Source organism: Anopheles aquasalis, chromosome 2, assembly GCF_943734665.1.
Source record: "Anopheles aquasalis chromosome 2, idAnoAquaMG_Q_19, whole genome shotgun sequence".
NCBI classification, from domain to species: domain Eukaryota; kingdom Metazoa; phylum Arthropoda; class Insecta; order Diptera; family Culicidae; genus Anopheles; species Anopheles aquasalis.
The window spans coordinates 19,220,001-19,240,000 of NC_064877.1; the positions used below are offsets into that span (position 1 = coordinate 19,220,001).

The 20,000-nt window shown below is 49.3% G+C and overlaps 1 protein-coding gene across 8 annotated transcripts in view; it reads left to right on the plus strand.

The window, feature by feature from the left end:
* Positions 1 to 20,000, plus strand: part of LOC126573957 (mucin-19) — a 265,757-nt gene that overhangs the window by 229,959 nt on the left and 15,798 nt on the right. For 4 of the 8 annotated variants that reach the window (XM_050233797.1, XM_050233830.1, XM_050233839.1 and 1 more), the window contains 6 exons: positions 7,630 to 7,763; positions 9,109 to 9,234; positions 10,196 to 11,200; positions 13,880 to 14,483; positions 14,754 to 14,837; positions 19,314 to 19,343. In XM_050233797.1, the coding sequence (XP_050089754.1) occupies positions 7,630 to 7,763; positions 9,109 to 9,234; positions 10,196 to 11,200; positions 13,880 to 14,483; positions 14,754 to 14,837; positions 19,314 to 19,343 (1,983 nt within the window). The remainder of the gene's footprint in view (positions 1 to 7,629; positions 7,764 to 9,108; positions 9,235 to 10,195; positions 11,201 to 13,879; positions 14,484 to 14,753; positions 14,838 to 19,313; positions 19,344 to 20,000) is intronic. The other 4 variants (XM_050233805.1, XM_050233813.1, XM_050233822.1 and 1 more) reach the window with 4 other exon arrangements.

A 20,000-nucleotide genomic window follows, 5' to 3' on the forward strand; every position in this document is an offset into this window, starting at 1 on the left:
TGGGCTGACGGTTGACGCAACGGACGCTATTGATGGCTGTGTTAGATCTCGAGTCGCTCGCGGCGCTCCTGTCGCTGCTGTTATGCCTGACACTAATCTGAAACGTTTAAGCTGCAGAACATTAGAACCATTATACGCTAGCTATTAGTCAACGCAATCGTCAATACTATGGCTCCTTCTAATTCTTCTTCATCTTCATCTGCAGCAGCCGAACAAACAAGGCAACAAGAAGATGGGCCCTCGTGATGGAAAACATTGTCCTGTCCAAATTGTGCACATTTTTCAGCAACGAGATCCCCATCATCGTTTTGCATGTTGCAGGCAGCAGCAGGGCAGAGCTAATTTCCTGTTTGACGTTTCCATTTGCTTCGCTTCGGTAGAGATTGTTTGGGTGCTTGGGCTCTTGAGTTTGGCTGGAGATTAATACGATTTGATTTGGCATCACAACAACGGTTTTTTGGCCTTTTCATTTGGGAGTTCTCAGGCACATTGTGGCACAGTATGAAGCAGCACAAGGTATTGCAAAATTGGTTTTTGGGACTTTTGTGAAACTCTCTAATCCCTCTCTCTCGAGATTCTTTTCGTTTCTTTCTCTTCTATTGACCAGAAAGGTAAGACGTTGTTTACGTAGCATCTTCTCGGCTTCTCTACAACACATCACCATCAAAACTACAGAACACGCAGACACACCAGTGCTCATAAAAGTTTATATCTATTACGGAGAATGTACCAGTTCAATGTTCTTCCTACCACCCTCGTGCGGGGTGTAGAGAGTATCTGACCTCAAAGAGTGTGGGGCCACCCGTTGACGATGGTGGCCACGGTTGTTCGGGAGAAAATCAACAACAATCGCTCACAAACCGAATCGCGCATCTTCACGTGCGCGGTGTGACCTGGTGTTTATGGCTGAAGGAGAAGGAAGTCGAAAAAAAAACACACAAAATCCTCCACGGACCCCCAGACCCCATGGCGCTGGCTCTCCCTTTCTCTCTCTTTCTGTCGTGGTGTCTAATTGACATGCAGTGCCGTGCCATGCTGTGCGCGTGTTGTTTGGAGCTAACGTTTTTATGAGTGAAGTTCCCATTTTACGATTAATAAATCAACCGATAAGCCGACAAGCGACGAAGAATGAAAGACTTCCTGTGGAATTATTCATACCAGCCGAGGCCAGGCCTGCGGGCCAGACCAAACCATGCCTTTGACGCTCTAAACACATCGACACACACATTGTTTTGGTGATGGCCACAAACGGATTACGCCTCTCTTCCACGGACATCATACTCAAGGCTCAATCGGGGATGTTACTTAGATTTGATTAGAATGGACCTCGGAGTGGGGCCAAACAGTGAGCTTTTATCTCACTCGCAGCATGAGTCGTGGCCACTCAAGAGAAGAGCTGGCTGGTTATTAATGTTAGGAGACGTTAATACGCCAAAGCTATTATGGCGAAGAGCATAAGCGATTGTCGTCTTTATGACAGCTTGGCATCAATGGTTTGGTGGCTAATTAATTAATGCATTCCCTTCAAGATAGCAAGCAACATAACTTTTCAAAGATATCCGCCATCATACGAAGCACAATCTCCACACCGAACGATGATGTATGGCGGGTTCCTGGCCACTGCAAACAACACGGTTCCGTCTGGTTCACGCGTCCATTGCAATCTTTGTAATCATATTTCACACCGAGAGCATCGCTGGGCGATAACCTACACGAGCCGTGCGATCGCGTTTACTGGCTGATCATGATCCAGGGCAGCAGCAGCAGTAGCAGACTCCTTAATTATGCCTGCACGCGAAACACGAAAGGAGGGCTCGACTTTGGACAGGGTTTTTGCCCATCATGCGATATCGAATCGCGTGGTCTGGATCCACAATCGGGTGCATTGAGGGCCCAATGCACCAGTTTGCCGATAAATTTCCCGATGAAATTGAGTTGTACGGTAATTACGAAAGCCATTAGCGGAACCGGTAGACTTTTAGCGAGCAGTAAACCTCTGGCCTAGTAGCCGGCCGCCGTCTTTACACCGTGAGCCCTACCTAACTCGATCAATTTCCTTCTTCTTTCGCTCCACTCTCTCCGTAGCCGATGATTCGATGACATCCAGGACCAGGAGAGCTTGATTACAAAACCCCCGGTTGTTCCCCTAGGTTCTAGCGTGTTCTGAGGAAAATGGCAATATTTCTTCCTTTCTTTCGTTCACCACGCTGGCAGCTGGTAGTAGTTTTTGGGTGGTGGGGAAGGTTTAGTGCTCAGCGTCCGAACCGAAAACGAAGCCGAATGGTAATTTATGGTCTCGGCCGAAAACAAACTTTTCTACGGAGCAAAAGGCAGCACGACGAGGACGACGAATCCTTAATTTACGTCGATGGGATGATGGCGCGTGGGCGCGAAATCGCGTGCACCACCGCGTGATGGATGAAAGGTTCTTTCATCGATAAATGGCAATACGTGGCCCAAAGTTTTTAATACCGTTTCGTCCTGCAGCGATTCCCGGTCCTCCCGGTTCGCTGGCTGGCATTAAGGCTGGCAAGGAAGAGCGTAGCCCGAAAAGGGTGGGCATCTATCCGCGTTCGACATCCATCTTCCGTGAGGGGCAATCTTTTATCCCCTTATCGGAGGCCTTCCAATCTGAAAAAAGCCCCGTTCCCGTTCCTTCTCTCCTTTTTCGAGTGTGTTTTTTTTTTGTTTGTCGAGCCCAGTTGTTGCTTTCTTTAACTTCATTTTGTTTTCGATGATCTCGGTGGGTTTTTTTTTCAATTTCCCGCTCACCAGTGCCTTCACGGTGGCATGTGTCCTTTGATCTTCGAGTCTTCGTTCGTCGTCCTTTTTCCTTTCTCCAGTTTTACGCTTCGGTGAGAGTGTTTTTTCCTTCCTTCCTTGGCGTATTCCTCGTGCCTGGTAAACGGCTGGCGTTCCCTAAACCGAATTATTCAAGGCTAAGCCGATGGCGCCCTTACGAGGGTTTAATGAGATGGAGAGGAGCACGATGCACTCTCAAGACGAGGATGGATGAGGCATCAATCGCTCTAAGAGTGATCCATTATGTGCTTATATTGGCTTCCATTGTCAGCTTCCCCGTGGCGTTCGCCAGATGCATTCTGGGTACAAGTGTTGGGATGTTTTGCAAACAGCCAGCATGTTTTTCTTAATCTTGTTGGCTCAAGAATCCAGAGTCATTCAACCTTCCAGGGATAATCTAGAGGGTAGAATGGAAAGGTGAAGGTAGTTATATCGAAAATCCTACAAAACTATCTTTCTGCATCGACGAGCAGAGAGGTTGCAAGCTGTCGACGATCTGCAGAGGACCGCTCGGTCTCTAGGAACTCTTGAATGTGTTTCGATGCGGCACAAAATCTTGATATTTACATGAAGCTTAAAATAATTATCTGCACACAAGATGGGGCAAGCTGAGGGCCTAAACTTTCTCTCTCGACGACGACGACGACGACTACGAGTCTCGAGTGTGTTCCCATCCCCGAGGCCGTGTACCCGTTATCAAGACCGTTAGGCTTCCCTGGAACTTCCTGTAAGACGATGGCTCTGTCATCCCAGACATTTAAGAAAATAAACAATGCTTCTTGGAACCCTTTTCCGGTATTCACTCATCAGGAATCGATTGAATAGCATCCAACTATGCCCAAGGATGCTGCCAGATTACATCGTTCCCGGTATACTCGATGGATATGCTGGGTATCCAAACATCTTCCCCATCCAGACAGACTTTTGAGGAATGTGTTTTTTGGTGGAAGAAGATGCACCGAGCGATGTCCATTCACCCCCAGCATAACAAGCCCACCAGAGTCCGGACCGATTTTATTGTTCTCGTCCGTTCAACTGGTCAGCACACGGTGATAACCCTGTGCCATGTGTCCCCAACAGAGGCAACACGGACACGGAAGGGATGCCAGGAAACCAGGATAAACACAAAACTTGGCCGAGAAATAAATGAAGGCAGACACTAGGCACGGAAGACGCATTTCTAAGAAGTTCCTCGGTTGTCGTCGTTGTCGTAAAACTGTAAAGGCGACCTTAGCTGATGTTGATGAATCGTTGAAGAACGGAAAGGGAGTGCTTCCTCTGGTCGTTAGCGAGGACTGACCGTCGGCCGTCATCGTCAGCCTGCTGGTCATCTTTTACTGGCCTCTTCTGGTGCTGCGATACTATCTTCCAAGGCGGTATCTATTTCAATTTTATTATCCGCCAGTTTTGCAGATGAGAAAAGATGACACTCAAGGCGCTCATCTCGCCGTACTGCCCGGTGACGACATGGGGAACGTGTTGTCCAACGCTCTCCATCCTCCCCGCTCGATGCTCTGCTGGCTGTCACATCGTTTCTGCGTTGAATCCTTTTCATGTCCAGTTTTATCATATTACTGGAGCACTGAAGACTTCTTATGACACACGAAGGGGCATTAGACGTCCTCGTTTGCGTTGTAGTAAGCCTTGGCGTTGTCAGGCAGAGGCCAGGAGAGGAACATTGAAATGGACACTACAGGAATCACTTCGGAAATGGCCATTTTGTCGAAGACACAGCACTCCCTTGTCATTTCTCTAAGCCAATGTTCGAATAGCCCAGAAGACGGTTTAATACTGTTCGAAGCCAAGTCTCAGGTCCGATAGCCCGGACCGGTGGTGAGGTTTTTTCTGCTTGTCCGGCCACTTGGCCAACGACATGTAACGACATGTTGCCACAATGAGGACGCACGTCAACTTTGTTAGCTCCTCCGCTAAAGGGGAGAGGGCTCTTTCGAGAAATAAGATCCCCACGAGGGTCCACCGACACCACGGGTGCGGTCATTGACTCAAAGGGGCTGCGTGTGGGGCGCGGAAAGTGATGCTCATCCGGCGGGTTATGCAACTGCACAATCTGCTTAGAGAGCCGCCTGTTCGCCGCTGCTGCTGTTGCTGCTGCTGATCCTGCTTAGCGAGACCTGGCGGCTTGCAGAAGACGGCAGACCTTAGACCGCCGAGTGCATTGAAGCGAAGTTTTCACGTGAAACCTGAGCTCGCGCAATCAGCTTTTCATTATTATTGGATGACGAACGATGTCGTCGGTCGTTCAGGCTTCGCCACGGCTTGGAACACGAACTGGAAGAGCCTTTGGCCTTCGGTACAGACGATACGATCGCTCGAGAAGGGCTCGTGACGTTTTAATTTAAATCGAATTCCATGCCCACCACACGGGTTGCTGTGACGCAAAAGTAATAATCAACAGTCAGCCAGCAGCAGCTGTAGCGGCAAACCAGAGAGCAAAGTAGGCGGCCACCTTGGCAACCGAGAAGCAGTCTTGACCCTCGGGGCGGTTCTTTCGCAAACTAAACGCAACACTCCAAACACACAAGTCGCAGTTCCGGTTCAACTGGCTGATACTCCTCCTCCCTCCCGCTTCCTGATCTGATCTCCCCTGTCAAATGCAATGCGGGATTTATTGGTTTACTTTGGTCAAAACTCGCTTCCTACCCTGGCGCTCCAGCACACTGCGTACCTTTTCACGCCACTAGTTCTACTGTTGCTGTAATAACCAGTGTTCGGTGGGAGCCACGCAACATGGCACCGATGGCGATGCCTTGCTAAACTTCCACCACCGCCCCCTGGGGGGTTATGTGCGAAAATTAATGCTTTTCGGTGCCAAATGTCTAATCGAAAATTTCGTCCAAAAACACAACACACGGCATGTGATGCGGTCTTGTGGGTTGTTTACTGAGCCGCTGGTATTGTTGCAGCGCAGTTTTCCGCTTCCACCACAGCTACATGTAACGTTTCTTTTGTGGGAACTATGGTCACACGCGGGCGCAGCAGTACCTCTTCTGTCGTAAATCTCACGTTCCAAACCGATCCGAACTTCTACATGACTCGAATGCCCCGAGAGGAGGTACCTACTTACAGCATGTTGTTCAATTCTTTGTGCCAGAGCAGCACTAGGGCCAGTTTTTTGCCATCGATCCTGCTGCAGCTCTCCAGTTGTTTCGGTATTAGTTAGTTAGAGCTCAAGTTATAAATTACACCAGTACAGCAGCATGCACGATCGCGGGAATTGTAGATGCAGGTGCACTACCAGTACTTGTTCTCTTTCCTCCAGTTTGTGCCTCCAATCAAACCAGAAACCAACAGTTCTAGGCAGCTTATTTGCCGAACCTCACACTTCACACTGCGAGATGCAGCCTCCAAAATTGGCTCCCGGAGCCCGGTGGCTGGAGGCTTAACATCGCTCTAATGGATGTGTTGGACATATTTCATGGTTTTATACTTGCCCATGAGCCACCATGACAAACCATGCTGGCCCCTTAGTATTGTGATATGGTCACACAGGAAGGATTCCAGTTCCGAAACGATCGGCACCACAATCGGTCATGTTTTCGCTCTTATCGCGCACAGGGTGAGAGTTCCTTTTCATTAACGAATTCGGTTTACTGGAAACTGGTCCAGGCCATAAGCGGGCTTAAAGCTATCCTTTACCGCTTCGATTCACTTCCCAACCGTACTCGAGCCCCCGGGTTCTCTTATAAGCGGCCCGGTTTTCGGTTGAGTACCCTACCAGGGGGTGGGTGGTTCTCGGGCCCCTCAGGTCAGTCTTATCTCCATCTCGTCCGGATCATTTGGCTCAAGTTTCCTGCAGCGGGCTTAACCGGAGTTGTTGGCCCTGGCGTGTGTGGTGGTAGGAATTCGCCATCGCCCCGAACCCCGTAACAAACGTCGAAGAGCTCTTTAACTCGGCGCGACTTCAAGTATTTCCTTTCCGTGCTCCGTGCTTCATTCATGCGAATCCACCTTCACTCCAGCCCCACAGAACCGTACCGTGAGCACATTAGCATCGGCATGCCGTAGTCCGTGACATGCATTCACCGATCTGGCCCTTTGCTTGCTGCCCCCGGGCCCCTACCCTGGTTCCGGATCGCATTCAATGACTACCAGCGACGACGACGACGACGACGACGAGGGCTTCGTTATAGCTGTGCACTGGAACTCTGGCCACTGTTGTTGGCACTCTACTTTGGCAAAATAAAACCACATTCAAAAAAGAGGCCGAGACCCTTTCCGGATTGTCCTCGCTCTCGCTCGCTCTTTCGTTCTTCCTTTTTTTTTTTGCTTCTTGTACGCCATCTTCTGCACCTTTTTTTTCATCTTCAGGATGCAGATATTATTGGCTTCTTATGCGGCCAACATTATGCGGGGCCCATTGTTTATGGGATTTTCAAATTTTTCGGTTTTATGCCCTCACGGGGCACTGCACTTCTCTATGACAATCCACTTCCCCTGCCGTGAGCCCAAACAGGGGTTTTGCTGCTGCCTCCTTCCTCCTGCTTGGTGGTCCCTTCACCTTGGACCTTGGTGCTGGCATCGTTGCCAATGACGACGACATTAAACTGGGAATTTACTCGACTAAAATGGTTATTTAGGGTAATCTTGAGGCAGGGAAACGAAGTAATAGACTTCCGTCCTAGCTTCAGCTGTGTCACGCTGCTACAAACTCGCTAATAAATCAGCTTACAACCGAAATTGCCACCACCTGAACCTAAAGAAAAACTTTTTTGATTAAATATTATCATTTTACGCACAGTCCTGTGTATCTCAAAGTACCGTCAGCGTCTAATCACAACACAAACCATCTTTCCATCTCTTCCGCAGTGACCGAATCGCTGTTTGCGACCGGCGGCTATAATACTCCACCGGCAGCCTCCCCGTTTCTCCCCTGTTCGCCACTGGAACTGGTCGCCAAGAACTTCCACAGCAGCACCGGAACGGCACTCTCCTTCAGCCAAGTAAGTATCCATTCGTCCATCCATCCGCTGGTGAAGCTTCCACGTTAATCTGGGTTTTCACGCGACCAGCGGCCAACTTTTTCCGGTAAACATTAGGCCCAGGCCGCGTCCATGGAAAATGCCGTTGCATTCGTCGGCCTCCGCGACCCGGCACGGCACGTCAATCAGATGCCGGGAGTGTGGTACGTGAGGATCATGCGTTCCGGAGCTTCCCGGTCAACTCCGCAGCCGGCTCCCGGGGAAAAAGATCGATTATGGGGTGTCCCCCCTCTCGATGGTCGATTTCGGAGGAGTTTTTTTGTTTTCTTTCCTCTGCTGTTGCTCGTTCCTGCTCGTAGTACTCACAGTGGGCCACGGCCGTGTGCGCTTGTCACTCACGCTGGGCCACGGACCAAGCCGGATCGGCCGGGAGTTTGAAAAGGAAAAGTGTCATTAATCAAAGCACGCGACTCGCGGTAGTTTCGGGTAGGCATCTCGGCTTCGCTAGTGGAGATATGGCTTGGTTTTCGATCACGTTTGGACAGCCTCTCGACGTGGTGTCGAAGTGGAACGACGCATACATCGCACGCTTCCCATCGTTTGCTTCCGCTCGCTCTGTTCTCTGTGTATGGACGTCATGGTGCGTTAGGATGCTTCCCCGCGCGAGCTGATGGACGCTGGTGGTAGTACCCCCAAACGCGTAAGCCAACGTCGTCAAGATTATTGATGAGCTGTGGAAACAACGCTTCACGACTGCCATGTTTGCTACGGACTATTTGACTTGTTGTGCGGATCCTCATCCTCACAGAACGCTGTTCTCTTGTGTTGTACTGTGTTGTTTGTTGCCATCCGGAGTTTTGTGCCTAGAGCGTTAAGCAACGCTGCTGGAATGCCCCAGAACGCACCACAGTCCCATGTGCAAAAAATTAGAATCAAATATGGAACCAAATCGAAAAAAATCTTTGCAATAACTCTTAAATATTTCTAACGGAATTACACTTTCACAATAAATTAGTAAATTGGTTTAGGAATAACTCACAATGTATCCTTTCGACTACCAGAGCTACTAAGATGCGTTTATTGACGATCGAAAACAGAAGAACAAACGCCAATTAGGCACAGGATGCTTTGATGCTCATCGATGCATGCGACGTGGTACTGTTTAAAGAGCCTTTTTAAGGAATTGATGGTCCATTTACGCCGGAATTTATTTTTGTCTTCTTTTCATTTCCCGGCCTATCTCAAGTGGGAACAAATACACATCGCATAATTATGAATACGTCTCCCGCGAAGTGACTTTAACTTTCTCGAAGCATTAACTTAACACTTATTTCCCTTTTTTCTTTCCCTCATATCGCTCCCACAGGCCAATAGTAGCATTTTCGTGCAATCACAGACCGACTTCATCAATGGCACCACTGCGGTCGCGAAGAAAACCGAAACCTGCATCGGACGGTGGGAGCATGGCACCATAGAACCACTGCAGATACAAGTAAGTACTCCAGCCGCCACCCTTTGCAGGTTTTCGTTCTCGTTTTGAGCGCTTCTTCTCATCCTATAACACCGCTGACCAAGACCGCCCGGTGGTTTGTGTGCCGTTTGATCATTTCTATACCCTCGACACTTAAACACTTTGGTTTCAATTCGTTCGTTCACAACCATTTCCCGGGCGAGTGTCCGCGTAAAGCCATTCGCTAAAGGCTCGCACAATTTGGGGTTCAATTTGTGGAAATTCGATAAACTTCAAAATGCTGCTCGGAAAACATGGAAATTATTGGCTTGTAAAGAGAAATTGGGAAGTAGCAGCAGCAGCAGCAATTGCTTGGAATGGCTTTGGGCGGAAGCAGCCGGAAATCAGTTCAGCTGCATGCTCTTCTTTCTCTATGTAGCTTAGATGCATTTACGGTTCGCCAATCAGTTCACTTACTATAGAACGCTTAATGAGAAGAGACGCTCCAGCTCGATTTGGTTCATGTTTGGCAGTGGATTGTAGCCTGAGGCGAACTACGGTATCACAACAGGACAGAAGAGAAGACACGGCGCGCTCGTTATGCTATGCTGCATCCCATTTTGCCATTCGTTCCGTAGTTCGTTCGCATATCATACCCACACCTCTCTATCCATCTCTACTCCATCTCTCGCATCTCGTATAAAAGCAGTTTTGCGTTTCGCTTTTAGTCCGATTTCGTTCGCTGTTCTTATTGCCTTCTCTACCTTCTATGTTGTGAGCGTTCTCTTCTCGAGTGCTCCTCTCGTGAGCTGTTGTTGTTGCTGTGTTTTGCGTTTGCTCTCCATTTATGTTTCGCTCTGTGCCTGTGCCTGTTTGTATGATGCGTGTGGGTTTTCCGTAGTGTTTTATGAGACGCCAGGCAAGGAGAGATACGTACAAACACACGCGCAGAGACGAGGATCGTTGTCATTCGTTTGCCTGCTTGTGCTTCCTTCCGTCTCAGGTCCCGTCGAACACATTAGTGTCAACGACGCCGACGACAGCAGCGACGACGACAACGACGTCGAGGGTGACACCCGACGTTAGCAGCTTCACGAGCAATTCTCCCACAAGCGCTAGTACCAGCCAGTACCGTGACTCCCATCCGAGCGCGGACTACAAGAGCCGCTACGAGGTCGCAGCACTAGCGGCTGCTCTGCACCGAAGCCGCACGTCCGCCGAGGACATCGAAGACATTAAGGGCGGCCTCTTGCTGCACGATAAATCAGTCGCACGAAATCGATTCAATCACGACGATTCAGGCGACCGTAAACCATTCACGAGTTCGTCCTATGGCGCGCTGAAGCGTAAGCTTCATGCCGTTCTGCTAGAAGCAGGAGCGTTCTGCGAGGATCCGCAGCCGCAGCAGCCGCAGCAGCCGCAGCAGCAGACCTCCAGTTACGGTGCTGTTGGCCAAGTGCGCCATCATCAGACGAGTGCCGCACCGAGGCAGCAACCGGCGGCGGTGGATGCACCGAAGCAGCTCGAAGCGGCCACTGCACCGGACTTTCGAGCTGCCGAGGAACAGTCAAGGTGTCATCGGGCACAACCTGCAACTGCACCGGTTGCAGTTGCATTTGCAGGCAGCGTCACCAGTCAAGCGGCTGTCCCAACGGTCACGACCACGCCAACTAGCGAAGCTGTCAATCATAGACCTCGGCGTCGCTGGGCCGCCCTTCATTCTGCACACGTGGCACACGAGTCGTGCGGCAGCAGTGCCAGCAACAGCATCCACGGTGACAGTGCACCAACCTCGCACCAACCCTTGAAGAGCTCTTCCAGCGTTCCTGAAGGACAAGAGAAGATAGAAGCAGGAGTTGCAGCTTCCGAGCGACTTCCGAAGAAGCGACGCTCGGTGCGATTCGAGTCGAGTGCCACCTTCGCCACGACTTCTGCTGCTGTTGCTTCTGCTGTTCATCATCAGCATCATCAGCATCATCGTGACACGGACACCGGGACCGTTGCTCACGTAAGTTGTTTCCATGGGTGCTGGCGAGTGTTGTTCCGCGATGTTCAGATATCAAGCAAAGGTCCGCAAAGATCTGTTGTCGAGAAGCGCGCAGTCCTTGCAGCTTGTTTGTTTGCATCCTCCTCTCTTTGACCTAACTGGCTTTCGCTTCGTCCACAGCCACACACCCCCATGTGGTCAATATGTTGTGTTTAAGTTGTGCTTCATGAGGCTTTATTTTTGGGATTTTTTCGTTCTTTACGTTTTTTTTTTCTTCGATGTATTCCACCGGATTGCGACAATTGCAAAGTGACAACAACTGTTTCGCATAACACACCTCGTGGCAGGGAATGCGCCCGACATTTGGGTCTGCAATTTGAGATCCTTTTTTAAAGGGAACACCTTCGTATCCTCCTAACCACAACACGAGCTTCTTCTGCTTACTTAAAGCCAATGCAAATTCGTTCCGAGTACTGTCCCATTACGGGGGAATGCCACATGATGGATGTAATTAATGCTGCAGATTCCTCGCCATTTGTTCCTCTCTCACTCTGCCCCCCGTCTCTACAGCGATTATTTATTGAAAAAAAGGTAGAAAAAAGAACAGAAAATGAAAGGGCCATGAATTATCGGCCATGTAGGTATTCGCATGCTCCCGCCCCACCTTTGAAGGTTGACCATTTCCATTCTTAGCGTGCAGCAACCAGCAGCAACTGCAACATCAATTGCTGTTTGTTGTTGGCCATTTTTGTTTTTTGCCACTTTTGGTAACCAACCTGCACCATGGCCATTGATTGCCGAATGCTGTTCTTCTACTGCTGCTTGGCCTCCCATTTTCCAGCTCCAGGTCGTTGCTGCTGCTGCTGCTGGTGGTGGTTGCAATTATAAATTCACATTATTGCAGCAACATTACCGCGACAAGCGGACAGTCGGCGGGCAATTCGCGTGAACGTGCCAAGAGCGCAAAGGAAGAAACAACGAAAAGAAAAGTCCCAAAGGGGCGAAGCATGCATGTCATTGTTTGCACTGAAACTGGAGAAGATGCAGCAGCAGCAGCAGCAGCAACAGCAGCGTCGCATTTGGTGTCACACCACAAGAAGCACTCGTGATGTGTGGTGTGGTGCAGAGAAGATGGCTAAAAATGCAGCAGCAAATACCACAATCAAGCGATGACAATGAGGGGAAAGGAAAGGGAACGGGGTGACCATGAATCCACCCGGGAAATTAATTCTACAATCGACGACGATCAAGAGGACGGCGACGACGTTTGGTGGCGAAAGCTCCGTTACTCGGTCAGTCAGGTATTCCGGGGGAACACACCGCGACGACAAACGGCATCGTGTGGTGGCCGTTAATTTTTTAATTACGTTCCCGGGATAGTTCACCACCGTGGCCAGCAAGGGGGGTGAAATGCTGTCAAGATTCCGCTATCAGATGCAGTCAGATGCACCTTGTGGACCTCGTGGATGGTGACAGCTACCGTTGTTGTGGCTGCAATTGTGCGAAATGAGCCGTTTGTGAGGCACTGGAGTGTGTCTACGTCGCCGCTCCAAAGGAATAATTTTGGAGTTATTAAATTCGCACAAAACAAAAGGCAACAAATGCGACACACACTGCGAGACACAGTCAGAAAGTGACATTATCATAAACGTATAATCAACAGCTCATCAGGCGAGGCACTAAAAGACGCTCGGCGAGAGCTCGGCGCGCGTCTTCCATAATTACCTTCACAGCCACATCATCGCGATGCCCAGCGAGCCGCCTTCAAAATCCAACCGTTCCAAGCCATTAAATCAATCATTTGGCCCCCCCGAAATGGCAGCAGGCTCGGTGTGCGGTTGTTGTAGTAGGCTGTGGGTTGCTTCTCTTCTAACCGTTGCGTGCGCACAAGGTTCTTGCAACGAGATTCGCTTTGCAACGGAAAACCCTAGGATTATGCGGACACAGTCATGTGCGGAATGTCCCCCTGGTTCATTGCGGTGTTCCGATCCGGCAATCGTTTACTTCTTGCATTGCCTTTTTTATGTTTTCTTTTTTTATCTTTGGTTTCCTTGAAAGAACGGTCCATTGTTTCGGACATTTATGTGTTCCTCGAGGGAGGGTACCATTGGCGACACACGAGTGATGGTGCGACGCCCCGCATCCATCCCCCCCCTGCTAGCGGTTCATTTTTATGTACTTTTTACTCGCATTTAATGTATTTGTCTTGGGCGACGCCCTTAAGCCATGCTAGAGCTGCGCCCCGTGGTCCAGTACGTCTTTTACGGTGATTTTGATTAATTATTTATGAGCTTTCGCTTGACAGTAGATCAAAAACCGGGTGGGTGGTGGGTGATGGTGAGTACAAACCACTACACCAGGGCACCTCCGTAGTCATACTCATGTGACCTTCTTACCAGGAAGACCATTTCGGTGTGAATTGCTTGCGGGGGTTTTTTTTTTTGTTGTGTGTGGAGGAATTTTATGGTCAGTGCTGGTCAGCCACAACCCGGAGACCCGCATGCACCGTTACCGTGTCCCAAAATGGCACAAAATGATGACGCTTTTCAGTGAGCTGCATTGTGGCTTCTTGTGCTTTGGTTCATCGTTCACTTGCCTTTTCTAAAATGTTTCTAATCCATCGAGAGATAGATGAAGAGTGCTCTATACTATTTGAGGACAAGATCACTGACCGTGGGCTGCTCTTCCACCTCTTTCCAGATCAAACGTGAACCGTGCCAAGTGTCGGAAGTGACGACATCCAACAGTTTTGAGGCGACCAACACGACCGCCCTTAATGCCATCATAAAAATCGAAGCCTCTTCACCGAAGGGCCTCAACAGTAGTAACAGCGGCTGCAGCACCACAAGCAACCCTTCGATCGCAGCTGGTAGTAGCCGAACCAGCGGCATCAGCAGCAACAGTAGCAGCATACTGAGCCACAGCAGCGCCAGCATCATCAGTAGCGTTGCCGTTGGAGGCCACAGTGGTCACAACGGAGTTGGTGGTGGTGGTGGTGGTTCGGCCCTCGGTGGTTCGAATCATCCCGGAAACGTGAGCGCCACCACCACGACGACCACGGCGATGGATCACCTTGGTTCGGGCGCAGCGACGGCCAACAGTGGCGCCATCCCGGTTGGCATTGCGGTTGCCCGGCAACGGCTTCAGGAGAGCAGCTCATCCACTCCATCGCCCCAGCTGCACCAAACCAAAGAGCTGAACCGTTTCGGTATCGGTTTTGCGGCTGCCGCCGCTGCCGCCGCAGCTGCAGCGGCCGCGGCCGGTGGCGGATCGGCGCTCAATGCCGCCTCATCCACCGATTTGGGTAAGTGGCCCCAGGCCGGGGTAGTATTCCCATCCATCATCATCTGTGCGCACTGCTGCCCATCGATCATCATCCGATCATCGGAATCGATCGCTCATTCGATTGTGTTTTCATTCCTTCCCTTTCTCTCTAACCTGTTGATGATGCTCGCGCTCATTCATATGCATCGCACGGCCACACAATTCATCATGATGCCGTGGCCGGAACGCATGGCAACAACAACAACGACCGACGACCGACGATGTCTCCGGAAACCGGTTCCGGAAGCAGCAGGCTGTGGCACGCCGAGCCTCGGGCAAAATATGTTTTTCACCGGCACCAATTCCGCACCACCAGCCCTGTGGCAGTATCCAGGTAAGTGGCCAATACCCGATCCTCACACAAGCACGCACACCAACATGCACACACACAAACATGGTGATCGCACCAATGGCGGAGCATCGTTATGCTCCGCCCCTCCCTGCAGTGGGCCAATCAGCAGCGGGGACGCAGCTGGCGATGATCGTGCACCATGCGGTGGAGGCGCTATCTTATCTTGGTTTAGGGGCAGAATTATGGTCATAAATTCGATCAATGAGAGTGGTTTTTGAATTTGAAAATATATTAAGGAATTGATGGAGGGAAATATGTTTGGGGCCACTGGAAAGTCACTTTGGGATTGTTTTCTGATGAAAACAGTTAAGTTTTTTAAGGTTTTCGCGGATGACAATCTAAAGTACAATATATAAAGACGAATAGTATAAGTTGTGATTAAAAAAAAAAAAAGAAAATATGATCATGACACCACTTTTTTTGGGAAATTATGCTAAAAACATATTTTGAGTTGAGCGTAATAATTCAATGCTGGATCATCTGAGACATGGGAATTGATATTCTTTCGTTAGATAATAAGTTCCTCTAGCTTTCCCCGGTACAGCTTTTGGAAATCTCTATTTTCCAAGTTTTTGGAACATTTTTTATGTAAAAAGCATAAAACTTGTAACAATTTTGCTAAAAAATGGAGCTATTGACAATTACTTTGAGTCAATTATTATTGAAAACATTGTGCTGGATGGATGTTTAAAAATTGTAAGCATGGTTGTCAGTTTTGCTTCAATTTGTCTCAAAATCGAACAGATTATTCTTAAAAGGCTCACCAATCAGGGAAAAATGAAGAGGAAAATGTTATAAACTAAAATCAAATATATTAGCCCCTCAGATGCAGATAGAGTACACGTAGCGGCATACTTTTGGGTTGGATTTCCCTCTAGAGAAATCATTTTTTGTGTAACTCATCCGGCCATTAGTCGAAGTAGGTTGCATTTCAGTCTCGGCCTGCTGGTCTGCTGCATCTTGATGCAATAAAGTTGCAATTAAAACGCTTCGCTTCGACTGATTCCGACTGAGCGTACGATTATCGTGGACCACTGCGTGACTGCTTATTGATTTGCATTTCCTCGGTCCATTACTGGTTGTTTACTTCTTTTTGTGCAAATGGACAATCTCGGGGCTTTTTTGCTAACCACTGTATTTGTCTCGAGCAAACCTTCACCAACTCTCCGACGGTATAGCACCCAACGGCCTGATGATCATGGTGGTGGTGGTGAGCTAATTGCTAGAACGATATTTGGCCTAGCGAAGCCAACCCTGGTCGATCCCCGTGGATTCGATGCGATCCGGTCACTTATTTACCTTTTATTTGGTCTCCACTCACTCGCTGCTGCTTCCCACGGCTCTCGAGTAGTCTTGGCTTGGTGGCTTCTCCCGTTTCCGACCCGCGTTCTCTTCGTCTTCGACCTCCTCCGGCTGCCAATCTACATGACATTAACATATATTTAACACAACATTTAATCTCGAGGCGGCAATTAATTACATCATCGCGGGTTCGGTCCGGCGTTCCCTGGGGCAGCCGCGGGGGTTTGTGATGATTAGATTCACCGTCATCGTTGGCCGCTACCCCCTTGGAACAGCCAGAAAGCAGTTCCTGGACACGGGAGTGAGCTCGTGGAGCGATCGTTGACGTTGAGTGGAGTGGAGAGTCGAGAATTCATTTAATGCCGCCGCGACTGGCGTTGACGCCATCTCGCCAGAACGCTAAAACGATCGCCAGAACACATCTAGCGAAGAAGAGAAAGAGAGAGAGGCAGAGGGAGCAAACACATGCAGAATTCGTTTGAAGTTTGGTCAAGTGAAGCGAAACTCCTTCCGTCACCACCGCGGTCACCATCCGGCTCATCGAAGCGAAGGACTTTCCGCACCCAAAACAAAAAAAACCTGACCTGGGGGCTGCCCGGTTGATGCTGATGGTATCATTATTTCATTAAGCGAGAGAGAAAGAGAGGAAGAGTAGCAAACGAAAGCAACACAAGTAGAAGCCAAGTGCCATTTCTCACGATCACCAGAACACCACCATCATGTTCTGCGCCTTTGCTCGCTGCTGCTGTTGCCGCTGGTGTGTGGACCACTTTCCGAGTTACGTCCATTCGGCCATAGCGAGTCACGTGATACCTTGCTTAGCCTGTGGAATATCGCGAGACAGTTCATCTCCTAAATTATAGCCTCGCGGCTGTTAAACGACAGAAGACGCAGAGAGAGGGAGTGACGATCCGGAAGAGGGCGTCAAGCCAATCTAAAGTCAATTAAAGCGGCACAAAGCGATGCAGAATCCCTATCGTGGCCATATATTATGCTCGGCTAGAGTGCCAACAAATAACGCCGGAATAAAGGAACAGACCTCGAACCTGGAAATCGATCTACTGCTGCTTTTGTGTCCAGAACAAACAACGCTCGCTCGAATTGATCCGGGTTCCGGCATCTAAGGTAGCCTAGCTACCTCACCAGGTTCCCATGGAAACACCGCAACAGTTGTTGCTCTGTCACCAACTCCTTGGCACGTCGATCTCTGACAAGCGTTTTGTGCGGATACGGCGACGACGACGACAGAGAAACCTCAAAACTGGTGCCTGCTGTCAATGCAACTCCAGCTTCTCAACAACAGCAACCTAGCGTGTCCTGGGCATATGTTTCGGACTAGAACTGCAACAAAGAATGGGAAACCTGCCTAATGTGCTTGTGTATGGTCCTGGAGGCAAGTCGGACACGGCAAGTGAAGTTGTATGTTGTATTTACTCGAGGACAGCTCTCAAGCTATTCAAACGCTTTGTTATTTGCGCAAAAACCCCCCAACTCTTCCCGGGGCATTGCATCAGTTTGCATCACGAGGGTGACAAGTTTCATCGCGCACCGAGGGTTTGCCTATAATTGACATAACAACGTGTGGGCCAACGCTGAGCACCCACGAACGGCGCAACAGAATCCATATTGATTCGTGTTTTGTATAATCCCCTCGACACAGAGACTGCTAGCACAGAGAATAGCAGCCACTGATGAGGTAATTGTGTGCGTGGAAGGCCAACCCCGGTGAGAGGATTGAGTTCGAATACGTTTGATAATAATCCTCTCGTTTCGCCGTGAAAACCACTGATTGATGCTGATAAGATTGTGAAGCTCGGATTCCATTCCCCCTTCCCTTCGGGTGCACGCAGCTCATTACAGCTGGCAGAGCAACCCTCACACAACACCAGCACCAGGAACTGACTGACAGCCAGCTGTCACTCATGCGGGATTTCATTAATTTTCACCCATTTAACCGGAAGCCAGGGGTGGCCGAGGGTGGGTGGGTGCGACACCCTCGAGAAGTGACCGGTCACGAGTCGAGCAGCAGCAGCAGCAGAGGTTCGCGTGGATCTCCTCCGTGAGGTGGCGGCTTATTGTGTTCTCGAGCTCTCGCTCTCTCTCTCCAGCTCCATTCTTCGCACGTGTGGCAACGAGGTGGTGGTAGAAGGGGTGGTGGTGGTGGAGATTAGGCCGTTTTGTGTTCAATAAGCAACCAAATCGAATCCTTTGATGTAGACGCCGCGCGAGTCTGGAGCTCCAGAGAACTCCTCGTCCGGGGGAAGCAATTATCCACATCATAAATGTCACGTTGATTTGTTTCGATCTCATTTTTTCGCTCTTCCTCTTGCTCTCTTCTTTCCTGGGGTGTCTTCCAGGGGGAAGGTGCATTTAATGCGAGGGATTCGCTTTTCGATGCGTCAACATTCGCGAGGACCTCATTAGCCAGTGACCCCTGGTTTGAATCATCTTCTTGTTTGAAATTTGGTGAACCATTAACACTCCACTCTGATTCCCTTCTCCTTTGCCAGATTCTTATCTCTCTCTCTCTCCCTTTTTGTATCACACTTTTTATCGCATCAAATCCCAAAAAAGTGTTGGGCTGCAGTGTTGGCAAACAGTTCCTGGTGTTCTGCCTTCTCTTCTTCTTCACCATTTTGGTCTTCTGCAGGGGTTCGTTCTACTGTTTCGTGCGATGCACCCATTTCAATTCAAACCCGGTGAATGGCCATGTCCTATCGGTATGCGTGTTTGCGTTCCAAGCGAACATCAATATTGTGCTGTTGGCCGCGTTTTTTTTAACTTCACGAGCGCATAGTTTTTTTTATTAGAGCACGGTAATTTTTGCAACAACCACCATTTAAGGTTAGTGCTTGGCATGCCAGAGTCCCATAAAATGTCTCGTCTCCTTAGTTAAACGTCTCGATGACGGACTTAGTGGAACTAGGCAACGCGACCCAACGGTGGCATTATGCAAAATTCGAATCATCATTATAGGCACCTGATATACTCGAACGTCACAGAAATTATTCCCTACTTTTCCCGACACACCTTCCAGATACACTTTTCCAATTATTATTTCCCCCCTTCTTTTTTTGATAAGCGTTAATAAGTGTGTAACTGTTTCACTTATACATGCTCGGCCATGTCGCTCTTTGTTTCTCTCTCTCTCTACAGCTGCGTCACTGTTGGAAACGACACTGCAAGGTAGGAATTAATCCTTTATTGGGATTGAATTGTTGCGCGTCCACGTGTAATGTGTTGTCCAGGGAGACCCATCAGCCCTTCTGGCCGAAGTTCACTAATGAAAGCCTGCCGCGAGACGGTTCGCCTCAAATGACCACTCAACCCAGGCATTTCGGGCAAGCGAAATGACAATCTCAGGCTCTCGGGGACACAATATGCTTTCCTCCCACCAAAGTTATGAATGAGATATTTGAAATACCTTCAGAGATCGGTCCAACTCTATTGCCTCGAACTGTCACGTTCCCGGGTGTAGAAGAAAAAGTTTTTTATGCCACTCCTCCTTATCCTCCAACAAACGGTCTCCAATGCCCTTCAATAATGCTGGCTGAATGGGTTATCCAATTAAAGACCTTTTCCCGGGGAACACAAGCGAACGGCCCTGTATTGTACTGCGTGTCATCGTGCTTGGTGAGTGAAAGAGTTTTACAAAATTTAATCACGTTCCCGACAAAGTGGCTTAATTTGTTTCAACACAACCTTCTACCTACTGGCGGGAAATTGGAGTGAGTAGAGTAGCAATAATTGGGGACCATCTCCCGATCGACAAGCTTGTCACTATGGAACCGAATTTGAAGTAGTTCGCTTTGTCCATAATTCACCATTTTTTGGGGACGAATT